The sequence below is a fragment of the Poromitra crassiceps genome (assembly GCF_964638095.1).
Source record: "Poromitra crassiceps genome assembly, chromosome: 15".
Taxonomy (NCBI): Eukaryota; Metazoa; Chordata; class Actinopteri; order Beryciformes; family Melamphaidae; genus Poromitra; species Poromitra crassiceps.
Genome location: NC_139634.1, coordinates 29,934,785 through 29,953,511, shown reverse-complemented (window position 1 = coordinate 29,953,511; position 18,727 = coordinate 29,934,785). Strand labels below are relative to the sequence as shown.

Below are 18,727 nucleotides of genomic sequence, written 5' to 3'. Positions count from 1 at the left end.
CACATTCAGAATATTAATAGGCAGTGCAAAATTGTATTCACCTTTCTGTTGTCCATGTTGGCAGGCATTAAGAAATGTACTATGCTGTGTTTGGCACTAGATGGTGCTCCTGAGCCCTTGGTGTGTTTGACAACCGTTTTGGAGTGAACACTAATCTCTTATGTTATTCTGACAGCATCAATCAAAAGTATGTAAAATGTACTTTTTTATGTTGGTTCCTTATCAAATGGGATTTTTACTCACTCCATTCAGTCAAACGTATCCCTTTATGTTTAGCAGATCTTTACTGCAAGGATCTTCTCATGGCCCAGTGTTCACCGGGCCTTAGCAGAACTTGTCGACCTTGTCTTTTATGACTCGTTAAAGAAAGCTCCACTGACAAGCAGACAATCTGATTTCATTCACTCAAACATCTGTTTCTCCCACGATTAAGAGCTCATATCTTCAGTCTCTCAAACTGTTCCTATGACAACAAGAGAAGGGCTCTGATGTCATAGCTCATAGGACATCATGTTCCTTTTTATTTTTAATACAGTCTAATCAAGGCTAAAGGTGCACCACTTATTCACACCAAACATTGATGATGATTTGTGTGTGTGTGTGTGTGTGTGTGTGTGTGTGTGTGTGTGTGTGTGTGTGTGTGTGTGTGTGTGTGTTAAAGAGATACAGAAAGAGTGTTACAGAGACAGAGAGCTAGGAGGAGAGAGAGGGAATGGGCCCTTTTCACAGTGGCCATTTTGTGTCGAAAAGGCAGGATAAACACAGGTGCAAGCAAAACAGTAATGAGGGTTTCCAGCTTCAAAGATTGAAAGTGGGAAACCCTCATTAGTGTTTTGCTTGCACCTGTGTTTATCCTGCCTTTTCGACACAAAATGGCCACTGTGAAAAGGGCCTATAGTCATCCAAAGGCCATACACACAAGTTGTGGTCGGGTTTGCATGTGTATAGTCTCACAGTAGCCAGTCATAGATAACGTACGTATGGTGCATGCACAACTCTTGAAAAGTGGTTAAGGAACGCCCCTAAAGGTGCATTCACACCGACCTATTAAAGTTTTTCGCTGGCGTCGAGTTTACATACAAAGTCAATGCAAACAAGCGATTGAGCGTATATTCGCCTGGGAGAATAATCGCTGGGCGTCCGAGCGGCAGAGACAGAGCGACAGGGAGAAAATACGCTCGTCGCTCAAGATGAAATATTCCAACTCGAGCGAAAATACGCTGGCATCAGTCGCTCGCTGTTCAATGCTGATTGGCTGCCGTGTGAGAGCGAGTCAAGGATCACTCTGGCTTGGAACAAACCGCTGGTTTGGCAACAAACCGCATTGACAGGCTGACAGCTGACATGAAGTGAAGTCTGTACTACCGGTATGCAGCTCGCATTAGGAGCACGCTGATAGGCTTAGCTTGTAAACAATGACGGTGGCTCGTAGTGGACAAACAGCATGACATTGCGTAACGTTATATCCCCCACATGTCCGTCATTTCGTGTGCCTGTTGATGAGCGATTTAAACAGAGCGACAGAGCGATTCCAAAGGGTTGACTTGAGCGACAGAGCGAAAAATAAATATCTCGGTGTGAACACAGCTTAAGACCAAAACAAAATGTGTGACAAACAGAATTGACCAACCACAGACCTCCTTATTTGTGTAATGCAACTCGTGGGCGGTACATTTTCAATGATGCACCAATGCACGCAGAGAGCCGGACTTCCGCCGTGATCCTATTGGAGCCAGGGGATTTCCTCTGGCAAAACCCGGAAATGCTGACTTGTGATTCAGACCCTCCGGTGCTGACATAAGACGTTGGGTGTGACCATGTGAGACTAGCATGTGTAAGCCATGTGTAGCAGTGAGTGAGTGAGTGAGTGGGTGAGTGAGTGAGTGAGTGAGTGACAGAGTGAGTGAGTGAGTGGGTGAGTGAGTGAGTGGGTGAGTGAGTGAGTGAGTGAGTGAGTGAGTGAGTGGGTGAGTGAATGAGTGAGTGAGTGAGTGAGTGAGTGTGAGAGAGAAACAGACAAAGAGAGGGAGACAGAGAGACAGAGACGGTGTGTGGCACCTGAGGCCAACCCTGACATGCATACTGTCATGCCAGTCTAATCCCATAAGCCTGTGCAGGCAGCAGGCCTCCCTTTGAACCAGGGGCCATGCATCATAAGGAACAGGGGGCGCATCTTCCCATCCCTTTACGGCCAGCAGCATTTCATTTGCAATCTAAATCTAACACGGGGCGCTTGCAAGTCACATCAAAGGACTTTTTGATACCTCAGATCGGGCAAAGACTTGAAATGAGAGCGAATTATGGGTCTTGATTACTAGGCCATGTAAGCTACAGACTAATTGGATTGCGGAATGTAGTCAGTCCTGCTTTTGTTGTTTTGTGTCTTTAGAAAGGCTGAGAGATGTTAGAGACTTTTTGTTTTTGTTTCCAGCAATCAAAATGATGGCTTATCTGAATGGAGATACGGTACGGACATAGAGCTTGGAATTACAGTGGAATCCGCTTATAGTGATCACGGTTTTAGTGATCAACCGCTTATATTGATCAAAAAGCTTGGTTCATCCCTATACAGATGCTGTTTATATAATTTGCTTATTCTATAAGCCTTATAGTGATCAATACTCCGCTTGCAGTGATCATTTTGGGCCTTGTCTCACCTGAGAACAATGGAGAAAATGTTTAAAACTACAGTAATTTTATTTATTTTTTTACTTACAAACTGCCAAAAATGAGCCAATGAGATATAGCAGCGATACTTGGTGCATGTCTGTCTGTATATGGAGAGATCACGGCATCTCTGTCTGGAGAGATGGTGGCGTCTCAGTCTACGCAAGTTTGAAACAGCTGGAGGCCTAACTTACTGTATGGATTTTTAAAGTCATGTAATACATACAAATGTCAATTAGATGGCAATCTGCATGAGAAATAAAGAAAACGAAAAAAGATTGTTATAATGATCAGTCGCTTATAGACCTTATTCGATTGACATCACTCACGTACGGGCACGCCCACCGCCGCCATATTGTTGACATAGCGCTGCAGCTTTAAGTGACAACCTATGTGAGAGCAGCGTTTATAGGAAGCTAGCCGCCGTTAGCGTTACCTGTATCGTTCCAATTGTGTTCGGATGGTGACCTGCGTTAGGCATGGCTGTAGTAATGACAGCAATAAAGTCCCCGTGGTTTGTTTCTATCTCTACCGTCCACAGACGTGAAGGGAGCGAAACTGAGGATACGTGAGCAGCACAGGAGATTTGTGGATAGTTAGGAGAGACAGGTGAAACTTTCTGACAGCTCCTCACAGCAAAGTCTGTTCACCTCGTTTTTTCTTTTGTTTATTATTACAGGCATTAACGGCAGCATACAAACAACAACTCTGGGGTTTTTATTGCTGTCATCACTATCGCTATTTTGTAATGGAACAGAAACGACAATAAGGCCGTTACTATAGTCGTCAGCTGCGGGACGGTATGTCAACAATATGGCGCTGTCCGGGGTTAGCGAATAAGGTCTACAGATACATAAAAAACAATGGAAATAGCTGTAGACTTCAGGGGGAAAAAATCTGTGTGAGTTGTAATGTCTTATAGTGTTGTGTTTGTTTTGTCTTTCAATGACCACCAACACTGCTCCGTGGCCCTAATAAAGTATCTATCTATCTATAGTGATCACTTTGACCCGTCCCATGGTGATCACTATAAGAGGAGTGCACCATAAAAGGTTCTCTCTGAATGTTTGATCAAAATTGAGTTGCCCACATGTTGTGCTCTTGATGTGGTGTCAAATATTTCAAAACAATCATTCTAGCTCAGAATGTAAATTTCAGATCAGTATAAGGATCTATTTTCCCATCAAATCACATGTTTCAGTAAGAACCAATCAAAGTCTATCTTTAAGCCATGTCTTGTCAGAGGCGAGCTAATGTAGCGCAGGAGGATAATGGTGTAATCATAATATCGCAACATTTTCACATCACTCATAATATCGCAACATTTTCACATCACTTTTTCACAAGTGAAGATTTTATTCTTAATCAGTTCAAGTTCTGCTGGTTTACCAATCATTAGCTCATTTACCAATCAACAACTCAGCACCATACTTTGCCAAGTAACAACGTATTGTCCATGCCTGTGACCATCTATCCTCAAAAGAGTTGCTGAAACTGGATTGAATATTTTTAACATTCAAAAAGTTGCATGTTATGATGAAATTCGATTTTAAAGTGAATGGAACAGAGCCTTATGTATGATAGGGGTTCGTTTTAGGGGCAGGTGGTGCAATATTGGTTTCAAGTGTGAGTGGCAGACTAGGCCAAATTGTTGAATCAAAATGAAAATGACATAATAAAGAGTAGTATAATAACTTTAATTTTACATAATGGTGCAGTCTATTTCTGGGCTCTTTCAAAAAGGGAATACTCTATTGTCATAGCATGGAATTTGTATCAATATCAACATTCTTCTCCCACATTAACCAACAGCATCTCAAGCCAATAATAGAGACCGGTGACCAGAAAACCAGTTTGGACATCAAAATAATAATTAAAGCCAGGAGTCAGGAAAGTTGTCTCACATAAATGTATTCAGCCAAACATACATCTTTGCAAACAGAATATTTCCATTTGCATAGAGACTGGCTCCCTGGAAAAGCTTGCTTGTTTCCAGATCAGGAGCTCAGTACAGAATGACACACAGGCTTTATACTGTCTCCTCACATATCTCACATCGCATTCTCCCATATCTTACATCTCTTCACAAGCTATGTTTTGACTATAGCTCGTAGAAGCAAGGGCAGCAGTCGAGAGGAGATGAACGAAAGCCAAGACAGCAGCCCAGCAAAGCCACATCTCTGAGTGAGCTTGTCACTGTCCTCCGCTCACGGTCAGAATGACATAAGCTGTCTTGTCTGTGGAATGGAATTTAAGAATGGAATGTCACATGGGAACACAGTGAGATCACGTGTGAACACAATGAGTCTAGTTATTATCTATATTAAATCATACTAGTCCATACCCTGATAGATGAGCGTACCACAACTCCATGCAAACTGACCAAAAATGGTCAAATGTTGATAAACAGCTTCAATTTGGGAAAATGGAAAAACCTGCTTCATCACTCCCTCGATTGGCCAACCCGTTGCGAGATAAATGTATTCAGAGAGGACTTATGCACTTATGCAGTGTCACGTCACAATGTCCTGCATAAGTCCTCTCTGAATACATTTATCTCGCAACGGGTTGGCCAATCGATCTGAAACTGCATATGGCCATTGAGCCTTTAGTCTCTCAAGCCAGACTGCCTCTTCTACATTCTGCGAATGCACCATAAACAGTTATAATTCATGCCCACAGAACATGGACAAAGGGAGTTGGGGGGGGGGGGGAAGACGCTTCAGACTTGTCTCTTCCAATGTTCAATGCCCATGTGAAGTTTCAGATCGATTGGCGAATGGCGGAGAGGTTAAGTGATGGATATTTGTCAGACAATGAAATGTGGGCATTTTGTGTCAAAATTTGAGAGATCTAACACACCAGAATACAGAACTCTCAGAGTTATACAGGGACTAAGACAAAATGTGTTACAACCATACCCGGTCTCCCTACTATAATCCTATGTAGGCTATAGGCTAGATCAGTGTTTCCCAACCCTTTTGTGTTATGTAGCCCAGGGGTTCTCAACTGGTCTAACCTCACGACCCACATTTTTCCTTAGTCATTAAGTTATGACCCACATTTCTGAAATTATTTTAGGCCAATATGCTTTTTAAACAAGTTTAAACTGATGATGCTCGCAGCTAGCATGAATGTTTGGTACCAATGGATGCCTTATATTAGGCCTTCTAGTTTCAGAGGATACCATATCTGGCTTTAGAAAAATGAGCCTGCTACAGCCTCTGACAGACAGCAGTGTTGCTGCTACAGCCCAGCAAACATTTTCACGTACCGTCTGCTGCACGTCAAACCACTACATCTAGTCAGGGTCTAATTATATATTCTGAATGGAAATCTTAGCGACGTAATTCGCAGTCATGTGTCTTATCCATTAGGCCACCGAATTAGTTACAAATGCTACGGATTTGGTTATATATAGAGATACTTAACATTGAGCACTTAGCATTTTGACGGTCCCGACTGGAAGTTGCGTTGATAGGCTAGCTGCCTAGCTAATTCTGTTTCATGATTTCAACCAGCGATGAGACAGGTATATTTATATCATTTACGATAATATAACCAACGTGACTTTAGCAGACAGCATAGCACATCCAAAAACCCACAACACTGCGTTTAGTTAAGGCAAGAGAAATGGGACAATACCACAGGATTCAGGAAGTTTGTGATAAATACAAGCCCATAGCAAGAGACACTTGCACTTATATGACATAAACGTGTTTTCATATTAAAAAAAGAAAAGGGCGTTCAATAAAAGTCGTCATTGCAGGTGGAGTGCATGTCACACTGTGAGTATCTGATCACACAACAGGTAAATTGTCAATCAAATGACATTTTATTCAACAAAAACACAAAAGACACATGTGGTGTTTTCAAAGCAATATGAGGTCAATATTTTTTGTTTTGAAGTGACAGTCTAAACGTTACTTTGGAGGAATGTGGAGAGAACGTCAGACTTAGATGGTAGATGCCAAACCACAATTCTATCGTCTGGTGATGTCGCGGTCAAGACGATGTTTGCTGGGAGCCTCTGAAAGACAACAGTGTTGGCCGTGGACGCCGGCATCCTCAAGGAGTAGATCTTTTTCTTTCATACACACATCCGTGACCCACTCAAAACAGCCCCATGACCCACTTTTAGGTCCCGACCCACCAGTTGAGAACCACCGATGTAGCCTACCCCTTGAGCTGTTTAGATCTGATTAAATACAATCCTGACAGTTTGAAATTTAAAAAGTCGCCAGTTTTACCAAGTTGGGCCTATGAAATTACTTTTAATATTGTTTTTATAATTTTGGAAATAAATAATCCCCATCTTTCCAAGTGCAAGCTGCTCAAGTAGGCTACCCCTAGGGGTAGACTACATCATCCCCTGCAGTGGGTTGCACCAGCTGTGCGTAAGTTGAAACGTAAGCTAGTTTGAACGTAAAGTCTCACTAAGTCCGAGTTTACGCACTACTAAAAATATTTGGGTTGCACCAAGTGAAATAGTTACAACGTAGGCATAAGTTAGAACTTAAAATTTACACCTACGTCTTACTAGGTGTAAAGTCCTCCGTAAAATAGCAGTTGGCACGGATTGCAACTTGGCACAAGAGTATTGGCACCGTGGCGCATCGTTGTTTTGCGTCCGCAACGCGCTCTCCGTGATCAATTGTTACAGTAATTACACCCTTTGATATTTATGACTCACGCTTTTGTTGCCCACAAGCTGCAGCACTGCATACAAATTAAAATAACCGCAACAATTTAGCGAGGCAGGATGGTGGTAAATTAGCCTACAATAGCCTACTGATGAAGAGCTCACAGATAAACGTTAACAGTAATATGAACCTAAACGAACGTTACTCAATAACGTTCTCATTTGATTAGTGTTGATGAAATATTATGAAAGCACTAATTTGCGGTTTGCAACATGTCCTGTTTTCACTCCACTTACTTAAACAACGGTAAATAAACACAGTTTCCACCGTGCTTTTCACTGATTGGTCACAGATACTGTACACGTCATTTTCTGCGACACTATTTTGGCTAGTGTGAGGTTTAAGGACTACTAGTTAAGATGTATCTTACGTCTCCGTGGTGCAACTCAACAAAGACACAACTTTAGTGTCAAACTAACTAGTTTGAACGTAGCAGTTAGTGTGGACTTTACACCCTAACTTAAAGGAGGACTTACCCCCTAGATATGTATTAGAACAGTGATTTGAAAATACCTATGGAAAAAACCAAGAAATGACATATACTCTTGTCTATACTAGACTCTTTGGCTGTGTTAAGTCAAGATTTTTTTTCGGAAATCGACGCCATTACAGTTTGCCTACTGCCTCAAAAATAATTTATTTGAGAGGGGCAATATCTTTATAATTATCAACAACTAGCCAACGCTGGTGGCCTGTATGGAAACAGAAAATCCTGAAATGGTTGATAGTTATATCAATTTGGCCATTCAGTGGCGAACTAGAAATTTAATTATTTTTGTCCCATTTTGTCCCATGTGTGTGTGCGTGGCTTGTCTAAACTTACGTTAAGAGCCTCGCTGCTCGCAGCACACAGCACACAGTGAGGACAAACCTCTCGCTCTGGGGTAACACAATGCGAGATTTCTCCACGTAATTCCCTCGTCTAACTAGAGATAAACCGCGCAATGAAATCCGTTTTTAATTTTAGTTTGGGGGCTTTTCGTGATTCTTGTTAAAAGTTGTGCAAAGGTTTTCCTCTCAGCGCAGTGCAGGGCAGGCTGCGCCTCGTCCCTCCTGCCAGACCCAGGCTGGCGAAACAGCCTGCTGCATGCATGGGGCGCTCGTAACCTCACGGAGCAACAAACAAACAGACAGAAATAGCTGGTGTGCGATTTAGAGAATACAGTCTGAGATTGGGTACAGGATTGAGGGAATCCCGCATCTGTTTGCGAAGGTGCGACTGGACAGGACGCTTTTCACAGACGGGCACAGTAGTCGGAGCGAGGCGAGTGTCTCTCAGGGCTACTCAGGGCAGAGCGGCAGATCTCTCCTCCTCCTCCGCGCATTCAGTCTGTCCAAAATCATTACCGATATAATCTCAGTAGGAGGGATGCAGGGAAATATGATAGTAGCCGATGTGTTTAGAGAAGCTTTGTCACGTTGTCACGTCGTAGTATAGCGTTATATTTTACATGTGCGCTAAACTGCGACCATATTTGTTTGCGGAAATATCAGACTGCTCTCTCTGCTGCTCTCAGAGCACAGAGAGCCCAGCTGCTGCTGGCCTGCTGCGCGCGCCCGCGGAGCTTGGGGCTCGTCCATGTAACAGTACGACTCTCGCCTGCCTGGGCTGGAGACAGTGCTTGCAACTCGGACTGATAATATAAACATCATCATTCGTGCTTATCCAGGTAAGATATCAATAAAGTGACACATTCAGCGGGAAACTAACTATAATTAAGACATGTACCAACTTTGACGACGTTTGGTTCAGTATTTTAAGAGCAAACTTCAATAGAAATAGGCTTGGAGTTCTGAGGAGCCGAAAGGGTACAGGGGGGGTAGGGGAGTAATTATCTTGAAATCCCATAGTCTTTGGGTCACCGTGACGTCACGACGTGTCAAATATCCCATTCATTTGAGAGAAAAAAAAAAGCAGTGTTACACCCTTAGAGGGCGCTTATGCCAGGTATGCTGCTGAAAAATGATACAAATGGTAAAATGGCAACAGTTTGGTGTCAAATGTGGAAATTCTGACCAGAATTCTTCACACATCACCCCCAAAGTCATATATATTGGTTAAAAGCTGAAAAAAAGTGTTTTGGAGGTAAGTTCTCCTTTAAGACAGAACTTACGTTCAGCTGGTGCAACAGGCTGCTGGTTAGGAATCACTGGGCTAGATCACTTAACCAATCGTATTGGACTAAACACTCAGCAAACTAAACTATAACCGAAATATCCCTAGTCCTTGTTAAATAGGCAGATTTACACGCCTACATATTGCTGAAAGGGGAAAAAACACCTTCAACCATAAAATGACCCCATATCATCGACATATAGCCTGCCCTGCCCTGCCCTACATAATAGGCTAATAAAGAATTAATATATCTCAGTGCCCCATATCAGAACTCTAGCAGCCTCCGCCTGGTAATAAACGCAGCAGGGAAATTATGGAAAACGCGTGCAGTTTATATTCCCAGCATTGTAAGACGTGTCAGTCAGGTAGCCTGTTCAAAACAACGGGGAAATGGGAGGGGGTCGGTGACAGCTTACAGCGTGCATGGAGATGCAGGTGTCATGGTGTTCTGACCACCACGGAGACGAGACCCGACCGTAAGCAGCTGGGGGAAAGCTCATCACACAGGCTAATAAATGTTCGATCTCCCATGAAATCCGAAAAGTGCGGTAGACCGACGTAAGACAGGATCACAGACCATGGTCTGGATGAGAGACCCCCCGCTGGGTGAAGATAGCGCCGTAAAGCTTGTGGCATACTCTTCGTTAGTTGAGCCGTGAAAGCGCTGCCATCATTGACTAGAGCGGTGGCTGAAATGGGAGCAAAACGATGAAAGCCGAGCACGGGAGACCGAGCATCCTCAGCCAAAACATCGCATCACTGGCGGTCATTTCAAGGTAATATATATCATTTTCACATTATACACGATGTGTGTAACCGTTTTTGGCATTCAGATCGATGTTGGGGATTGAATTTGTGCGTTGATTTGTTGTCCAGCAGACATTAAATAATTTCCTTTTGCATTTGCATTTTTGCTTGTAGATGCAAGCTGCAAGATGAATGACAATGAGGCATTATTTATGGCTGAAATGTTCATGGATTAATGACCATGAATAGAATCAGTGTTGATGAAGATGGCACCATGATAGTGCTCCATTTAGCTACATATAGCCTAATGTTAATGTGTCGATGCTATTTTGTGTTGAGATGCAACTGAGATTGTTTTGTTGGTAATGTGATATACATGTTGAATTCTGCAGCTGAAATTCATAGAGTGAATAAGTGAATAAGAGCTTATATCATACAGTATAGGCATGTCATAACTGAAAAGTAAGCATAGCCTAAACATCAGCCTGCTTTCTCCCTTGTTATTCTCTTGATCAAGATGAGAGCAAACTAACATCGGCTCAACACTCTGCCGGAAGTGAAGCCACACATGAACCCACTGGCACCGCGTCGTCGCTCGCTGCGTCGGACAAACCATGCCCAGCTCTCAGGCGCCCGGTGTGAGCAGCATGAATTTGAGCGATGTGCCCTGGGACCCTGGCTTCAGCAGCTCCAGCCACGACCCGCTCTGGGCCTCCACTGCTGCTAACAGCGTGGTGACGATGGTGCTGATCACTCTCATTGTGTGCGTGTCCCTGTTTGGGAATGTGGTTGTTCTGCTGGTGTTCCAGAGGAAGCCTCAGCTCCTCCACGTGGCCAACCGCTTTGTTCTCAACCTCCTCTTGGCAGACCTCCTGCAGACCATATTAGTGATGCCCTTTGCCATCGCGGCCACGGTGCCAGGCGTGTGGCCTCTGGACGCCCGCCTGTGCCAAGCCCTGGTGGTGCTCATGCACCTTTTTGCATTCGCAGGGGTCAACACCATTATAGTTGTGTCCGTGGACCGCTATCTGGCCATCATCCACCCTCTGTCCTATCCCACTCGCATGACCCCTCACCTGGGCACCAACCTGATCATCTGCACCTGGGTGTTCAGCCTTCTGCAGAGCACGCCGCCGCTCTACGGCTGGGGCGCCATCGACTTTGACCGACGCCACAACGTGTGCTCAGTGGTGTGGTCCTCCAGCCTGTCCTACTCTGCTGTGGTGTCAACCTTCTCCTTCTGGCTGCCTGTGCTCATCATGCTAGCATGCTACTGGATGGTGTTCAGGGCCGCTCGGAGGCAGAATGCCCTCGTGCACCCCGTTCAGACGCAATCCCACTCCCAGCCCCACCCACAGGACGTCCCGACGACACCCTGTCCCAGCAGCCCCCAGAGGCAGCCCCCGCAGGCTCAACCACCCGACGGCCCTTTCTCAGCTGGGGCGTGCCCTGTCCGAGTCCGGCACAGACGCTTCCACTACCACTGCAAGGCGGCTCGGGTGGTTTTTGTGATTATGGCCTCATATATCCTGAGCATGGGACCATACAGCATCATAAACACTGTATCTATGAGCTCCAGTGCAGCCGTGCCCCCCTGGTTGTCCTCCATGGCCCTTGTGCTCTTCTTCTTACAGTGCTGCCTACACCCCTACATCTATGGCTACATGCACCGCAGTGTGAGGAAGGAGTTCCTGGCTTTGCTATGGGGGCCATTCTGCAAGCAGGGGCGTCCCAGCCAGAGCTCCGCTGTGGAGAGCTGCTTCACCGCCACCGACGCACGCTCAGCAGGGGCCCACGCGCTGCCCAGTCTGGCGGCACGCGTCTTCCCTTTGCGCCCCTGGGAGGAGTGCACCGCCTCCTCCTCCTCTCCCACCTTGGACAGGAAGTCGAGGGACAGCCATAAAGAGACCACCTGCACCAGCCTCAGCTCTGAGAAGGAGCTCACAGTCCACAGCAAGTGAAACACACAAACTGCCTTGGCGACTCACTGGGTGGTTTGACCATTATTGGCTCTCAGTGAAAGAGCTCGTCACTCAGCATGGTCCCACCTAAGCAACAACGCCTTTTTTGACAACAGGGTTTTTCAGTCAGACATTAGGAGGAGTGGCAGGGGCGGACTGGGATCATAATTCAGGCCGGGCATTAGATACCAAGCAGGCCAGGCCGATACGGGCCGACGCGCGTGCCGGCGTCCGAAGGGCGCCGGTGAAAAATTTGGGGCGTTTGAAGCCCAATTTGGGCCGTTTGAAGCCCAATTTGGGCGGTTTGAAGCCAGATTTGGGTCGTTTAAAGCCAGATTTGGGCCGTTTGAAGCCCAATTTGGGCCGTTTGAAGCCCAATTTGGGTCGTTTTAAGCCAGATTTGGGCTGTTTGAGCCCGATTTGGGCCGTTTGAAGCCCAATTTGGGCCGTTTGAAGCCCAATTTGGGCCAAGTCCAATTTTACAATGAGATGCACCCACTTTAAACCTGAATAAAGTAATAAAACCACTAGTAAACCAGTAGGCGGCGCCTGGCCTGCTGTTCAGTGAGTGGCCTGGCCTGGCCTGCAAAAAAAAAAAAAAAAAAAAAACTTTTTTTTTTTTTGCCAGGCCAGGCCAGGCCAGGCCACCGGGCATTTGCCCGACGTGCCCGATTATGCAGTCCGCCACTGAGGAGTGGTGATTTGAGCTACTTGATCATCAACATGTCCTTTTACCATTTTTAGATTAGCTTGATGAAATGGGTAAGGACCAACTATATCTCAACCATTGTTCATTATGAATGTATAGAAGTGTTGGCTAAACAATGGATGTATTGTTTTCTAAAGTATTATTTTCATGAAGTCGGCTTTGTTACATAACCATGAGATTTCTTTGATTTCGCTACATAAATATATTTTTAAGAGTAATCATATGGCCAGTTAATAAGTCTGTGTCAGACAGCTTTCAAAATACATGCAGCTGCTATGCTTTGTCTCGACAAAGCTGCATTACTATAATTTTGGACAGTGATGCCAATACCATACATGGATGCAACTATGTTATAATAGGCAATCATGGTTCAAGGTTTAACAGAACAAGCTAAGGTCGAGCACACTGTACATTGTTTTCCTCGTGTTTGCCTTCAAATCAATTGTAAATCCTGTTCACGTTTGTCTGAGTTCAATGATATGCATAGATTTAGACTTGTTGTGTAGAGGTAGAAGGTTTGTGGGATCATAGTGTGTTGGTATTGTCATCAGTTCCCTCTAGCTATGAGCCACAGTTGTTTTTGTTACGGTAGCATTTATTTGTAACTGTCGACAAGAGGCACTCTTATGTTTGGAAATGACTTGCACCATACTTGAGGTTGGGGGTAGAAGAAGAACAACTGTTTATTCAACGGCCGGTGGGGGAAAGAGAGTGAGGCCAATTGGGGCGTCTTATCAAGCAGTGAACACACTTGCTGCCTGCCACCTGGGGGAACACACACAGGAGAGGGTGTGAGATAGTTCAAGTAAGACTGAGAGCAGTCTATTCATCCTATCCAAGTCTCTTGTCCTACTTGTCCTACCACACTGGTGGTCAAAATGTCAAGCCAGAGAAATCCTCAAAGATAGTTTGTCGGCTGCTTCCCACACCGGGGAGAGTCGGTATATAGGCCACCACCTTCGGTAACACTTGTTACCAACCAATTTTGATATTCGATTATCATGCATCCCCACACACACACTATGTAACTATCTAACCCTAACGCCATTTTTAAACCTAAACCCAACCCTGACCCTGTTTCTAACATTAACCTCAACCCCTAAGAGTGATCCTAGCCCAGACATTGAAAGTTTCACTTGAAACTCAATGGTAATTGCAGGCAGCTGTGTACTGCAAGAATGGAGTGTGGCAAACGGGTGCTGTCCATGGTCCTGTATTCCCCCTCTAGCCTTTTTGGACTTCATAGTATTATATTCCCTCTGCAACTAATGAACTCAGGGTTTTGGTTGTATAGAAATGTACAGTGCCCATTCATATTCATGGATCTTCTTGATAAAGTGAATATTTCTGTTTGTGTGTCCCTGCCACTGCCTTCTTAGCTCTATAGCTAGTCTCAAAGCGCCTTTTGAATGAATGAGTTGTGTAGTTCATTGTGCCTATCAGTTCCCTAACACAAGAAAGCTGGGTACTCCATCTCCGTTTGCCTTAGCCTACTGTTAGTATTTTGGGTACCTCAAAACTCATATAAGAAAGGCAATGTATTGAATTGGCCGGGTAAATGATTTGTTGCCAAAGGATCTCATCTGTGCATTATGATATTTTGTGTATTATTTAAAGCAGTGGCCAGTCCTCATTTGTCAAGTATTGCATAACGTTTAGGGAAAGACCAGAGAAAGACAGAAGCAGACATTTTCTACAGCATGAACGAACATGAAGCAGAATGAGAGCACCAGGATGCTCCAGGTTTTGTTATGGGCTCGCCCGCCCTGCAGCTCGCCCACTGCTGCCTAATGATGATGTCATCAGTGATACATCATCACGGATGACATCACTGATTACATCATCTTTGGTGACATCATCACTGAACTTATTATAGCCTCAGCCAGGAAGGACGACATCACTGATGACATTATCACTGATGACATCGATGACATCATCATTAGGTAATTAGGGCAATCACCGAATTACGATGCGATCGCACGTAAAACGGCATAGCCCGGCCGAAATTCTGCTTGCACGCACACACACACATACACACACACACACACACACACACACACACACACACACACACACACACACACACGGCCACTTCTCATTGTCATCATCTGTGACTCTTTGAGAGAAGGTCCATGAGAAACTATTAGAAAGTGATAACTCAGAGACGGGACAGGTGTATGTCTGTGTGTGTGTGTGTGTGTGTGTGTATGTGAGAGAAGTGGGTTTGATTATTCAACAAGTCACTCACAAGGAACACATTGTGCTATTGTTGACAATCAAAACCTGTGTACTAGGAAGGCATGTACCATTTTCAGTGTTGTTCTGTGAAGTATTTTTCTTTGTTAAATACAGTACAGTATGTAATATATTTATCAAATAAGAGAAAATAATGAATTTGTAATTGCTTTAAAAACTACATATTTTGTGATTTCTATTGTGCTTTTGTATTATTTCATGTCAAGTTATCACCCAACATCAAAGGTTCTCTGCAGTTTATATTAATAAAAGTGAATAAAATGGGTATTATGTGTTATATTCATGTCAAAAGATTCGTTTTACAGATCCACACAGAGATGGAAAATACTCAAGTACAAGTAGGCTACTCAAGTACAAGTATTGCAGCTGAGAGTACAAGTACTTGAGTAGTTTTTTTTTTTAGGATTTGTACTTTCCAATATTTTATTTTGTGATTTTCAGAACCTCAACAAACAAAGCAAACAAACTCTGATACGGGGAAAGAAAAGGAGAAAAAGAACATACATTATAAACACACAAGACAAAACAAAAAAAACATATATATCGACACTCCAATATCAATGTGGTGCCACCAGCCACACAAGGTGCCTACGTGCCCACAAAAGACGCTATGTATGGGATCTCACACAAGGGGGTCCATGAGACCATGGATTTGTACTTTTTAAGTATTTTTTTATAATACATTTACTTGAGTAGCTAATTTAAGTAATATATATATTCTACTTGAGTACTTTTAAATGTACACTGAGTAAATGAGTAAATCCAGATTTTTGTTTTGCAAACACTGCTGCTAACAGGTCCAGAATCACTTCTGCATTTAGGGTGCCCAAACTGGTGGCTCGTTAGTGCAGTGGTCAATTATGAGATCATGCTCAAGAGACTGGCCAATTGAATTATTCAGATAGTAGATTATCAAATTGTAATGATCCCATCACATTAGTTCATAAAACTCAGTTTCATTTGACAGTGCTGATAGCCATAGGTAGATTATGTATCTGATTGCGATATTGCTGCTGCTATAGCAGCTCTAGCTCATATGGCAAAGGTGAGAATCGACAAAGTGAGCATCCCTGGCTGCATCTGAACAAGCTGTTCAGTAGGAAAGACAAGGCAGACAAAGACAGGGACAGTTTATACACTGGTAACATGCTGTATGTGTGAAATGTAATTATGGTAAATATTTAAAATAGATTTTTTTTAAAGTAACGCAAATTTACCTTTAACTGAGTACTTTATTTTCACCAAAGTAACAATACTTGTACTTGGGTGGGATTTGTAAGTACACTTTCCACCTTGGTCAAGTGAGGCAGAAGCAAAGGAAGTTACAGTAATCAAGTAAGAGGAAATAAATGCATGGTTGACCTCCAAAAGAGCGGAGGATAGTAGTGGTTTCACTTTTGAAAGATTTCAGCTGCAGAAAGCAAGACTGCACCAGCTTTTCAAACTGATCAGAATCAAAGAACACCCCAAACCTCATAGCTATGGGTTTCACATATGAAGCCAAATTCCCCCATTCAGTTAGTGCAAATTGTGAGGTGCAAGTTGGGTTTCTGAGGTAGGGGTTGAACTACTGCTGCATGCTTAAACCTGGATGGGAAAGTTTCAGAGGTCAGAGAGCTGTTAACAATAGACAAAATGTGGCAGATGCTTTGTATCGTGTGAGAGATTGTCTCCCTAAGGAGTGTTTATGAGATTAGTTCAAAATGTTTTTGAACCAATGTTTTTAGTGGGGGTCCATATCGATGTTCTATGGAGGAACCCCAAGGGAGCACATGCAAAATCCAGACAGAAAGGCCATTTTGACAAGATAGCCCACCTGGGCACAGTGGGCAGTGGTCACTGAAGACATTGGGGGGGGGGGACACGCCGACAGCGTCCCAGGCAGGAATCGAACCCAGGGCCTTCTAGCTGTGAGGCAACAGCGCAACCACTGCGCCACCGTGCCCATCTCAATAGCTCAAAGAAAAAGAATAAACCTCCATTTCCAATTGATTAAATGCATTTATTTGTAAAAAGGTTATCACCTTGGGTGATGGCTCCACACTGCTATAAGCAAAAGGCAACAGTGTTTATGTAATTACAGTTCAGTAAACCACTTATTAACATCTAAGTGTGCATCTCTGTGTATGTACTTAATCTGAAAATTCATGGTCTCCATTTTGGTTAACTTGGTGAGAATCTCTGCTGTGGACAAACGGGGAATGTCATTAAGAGATCAGCTTACATGAATGACATCGCTGTTACAGTAGCCTAATCTTCTACAATACAGATGTGCTTCATAACCAAGTTTACCATTTGTTTTTAAGCAAACAGAAATGTGGACATTAAATAAGAGAATGGACATCATAGCAATATCAGTGTTTTATATAATTTCTTCAGAACTACAATACAGGATGCTGATAGTTAAGAATTTATAGACCTGTCTTCACCTCCAACAAACATAAAAAGAAAAGAAAAAAGATGTTTTTAAGGACAGTTCCATAATGGTGACATTCTTTAAGTATCTATATATATATATATATACACATATCTCATCATTACAGCAGAGGGGGTGAAAAAAATATATAACATTTAGCTGTAAGGGAATATAAAAGCAAAATACAGAACTTCTTATTTTCATTAGAAAAAGGAAAACAAACGCATTTCCTGTTAAACCCACCATACCAAAACAAGTTGCTCACTACGACAGCTAGGTCATTGAAACCCACCCTGATGTTCAAGGTGCCACTCAAAACAAATTACTGGTCAACAGTGAACGAAAAAATTAATAAAAACAATAGCAACATAGGCTTAAAGCACAAAAGAGGACGGACTCTGGTCTTCTGGTCTTTTCTAAGATAAGCGATTTATTTCAGTCCAGGTCCATTCAGACCATTTCCTCTCAGAGCCAGCACCGAGGAGGCCGGTACTGGGAGTTAGTCTTTCCTTCAGTCCTCTAGTCCACCTTGACCACACTGTAGATCTTATTTACAAACCAGAAGCAGGCAAAGAAGCCAATGGTACCTGAGAACAAAGGAGAGAGGACAGTCATGTTACGGGACAGATTTCACAAATGTTCAAAAGTCAATCAAAAGAAAACGGCACACAGCGGGCATCTCTGGACCAAGCAACCATATCGACAAATTCAAAACACAGAGGAAGAAGGAGCAGCTGCTTTTGAACATGCGTCTGTTTCATCTCCATGGGGAATTTGTACCTGCCTCATCCAGGCCTCATGCTGCTCAGCACGGGGAGGTGGGCTGAGAACCACAAATAAATGAATAAACACTAAACTAATGAAAGAGCATAGGGTACTGAGGTTAAGGTACTTCAGGGGCACCGACACCAAAAATAACCCAGGCGTCACACCTCACAGCCAGCGTGCTGCTGCAGTACAACCAATTTCCATCTGCTAAAAGCCTGATGAATTCCTTTTGAGAGGGGGGGGGGGGGAGGAGGCCGCAATCTGAATCCATAGGACTGCTAAACACCAAGAGGGGTTGGTGGTGACATCACAACAGCAGGCATAACAAGGATGGACAGACAGACGCACGCTTCTCCAGAATCTAGGCCCGATAAAACTCAGATA

The 18,727-nt window shown here is 43.7% G+C and overlaps 2 protein-coding genes across 3 annotated transcripts in view; one reads left to right on the top strand and one right to left on the bottom strand.

Moving 5' to 3' along the window:
* tm9sf5 (transmembrane 9 superfamily protein member 5) overlaps positions 1-18,727 on the bottom strand; it is a 393,430-nt gene that overhangs the window by 358,815 nt on the left and 15,888 nt on the right. For both annotated transcript variants that reach the window (XM_083652025.1, XM_083652026.1), the window contains one exon: positions 16,377-18,162. In XM_083652025.1, the coding sequence (XP_083508151.1) occupies positions 18,095-18,162 (68 nt within the window). In that variant the 3' untranslated portion in view covers positions 16,377-18,094. The remainder of the gene's footprint in view (positions 1-16,376; positions 18,163-18,727) is intronic.
* gpr101 (G protein-coupled receptor 101) lies at positions 10,848-12,194 on the top strand (the record flags this gene model as incomplete). The annotated part of the gene is made up of 1 exon (XM_083651661.1): positions 10,848-12,194. One exon carries the CDS (start codon positions 10,848-10,850, stop codon positions 12,192-12,194), a length of 1,347 nt encoding a protein of 448 aa, XP_083507787.1.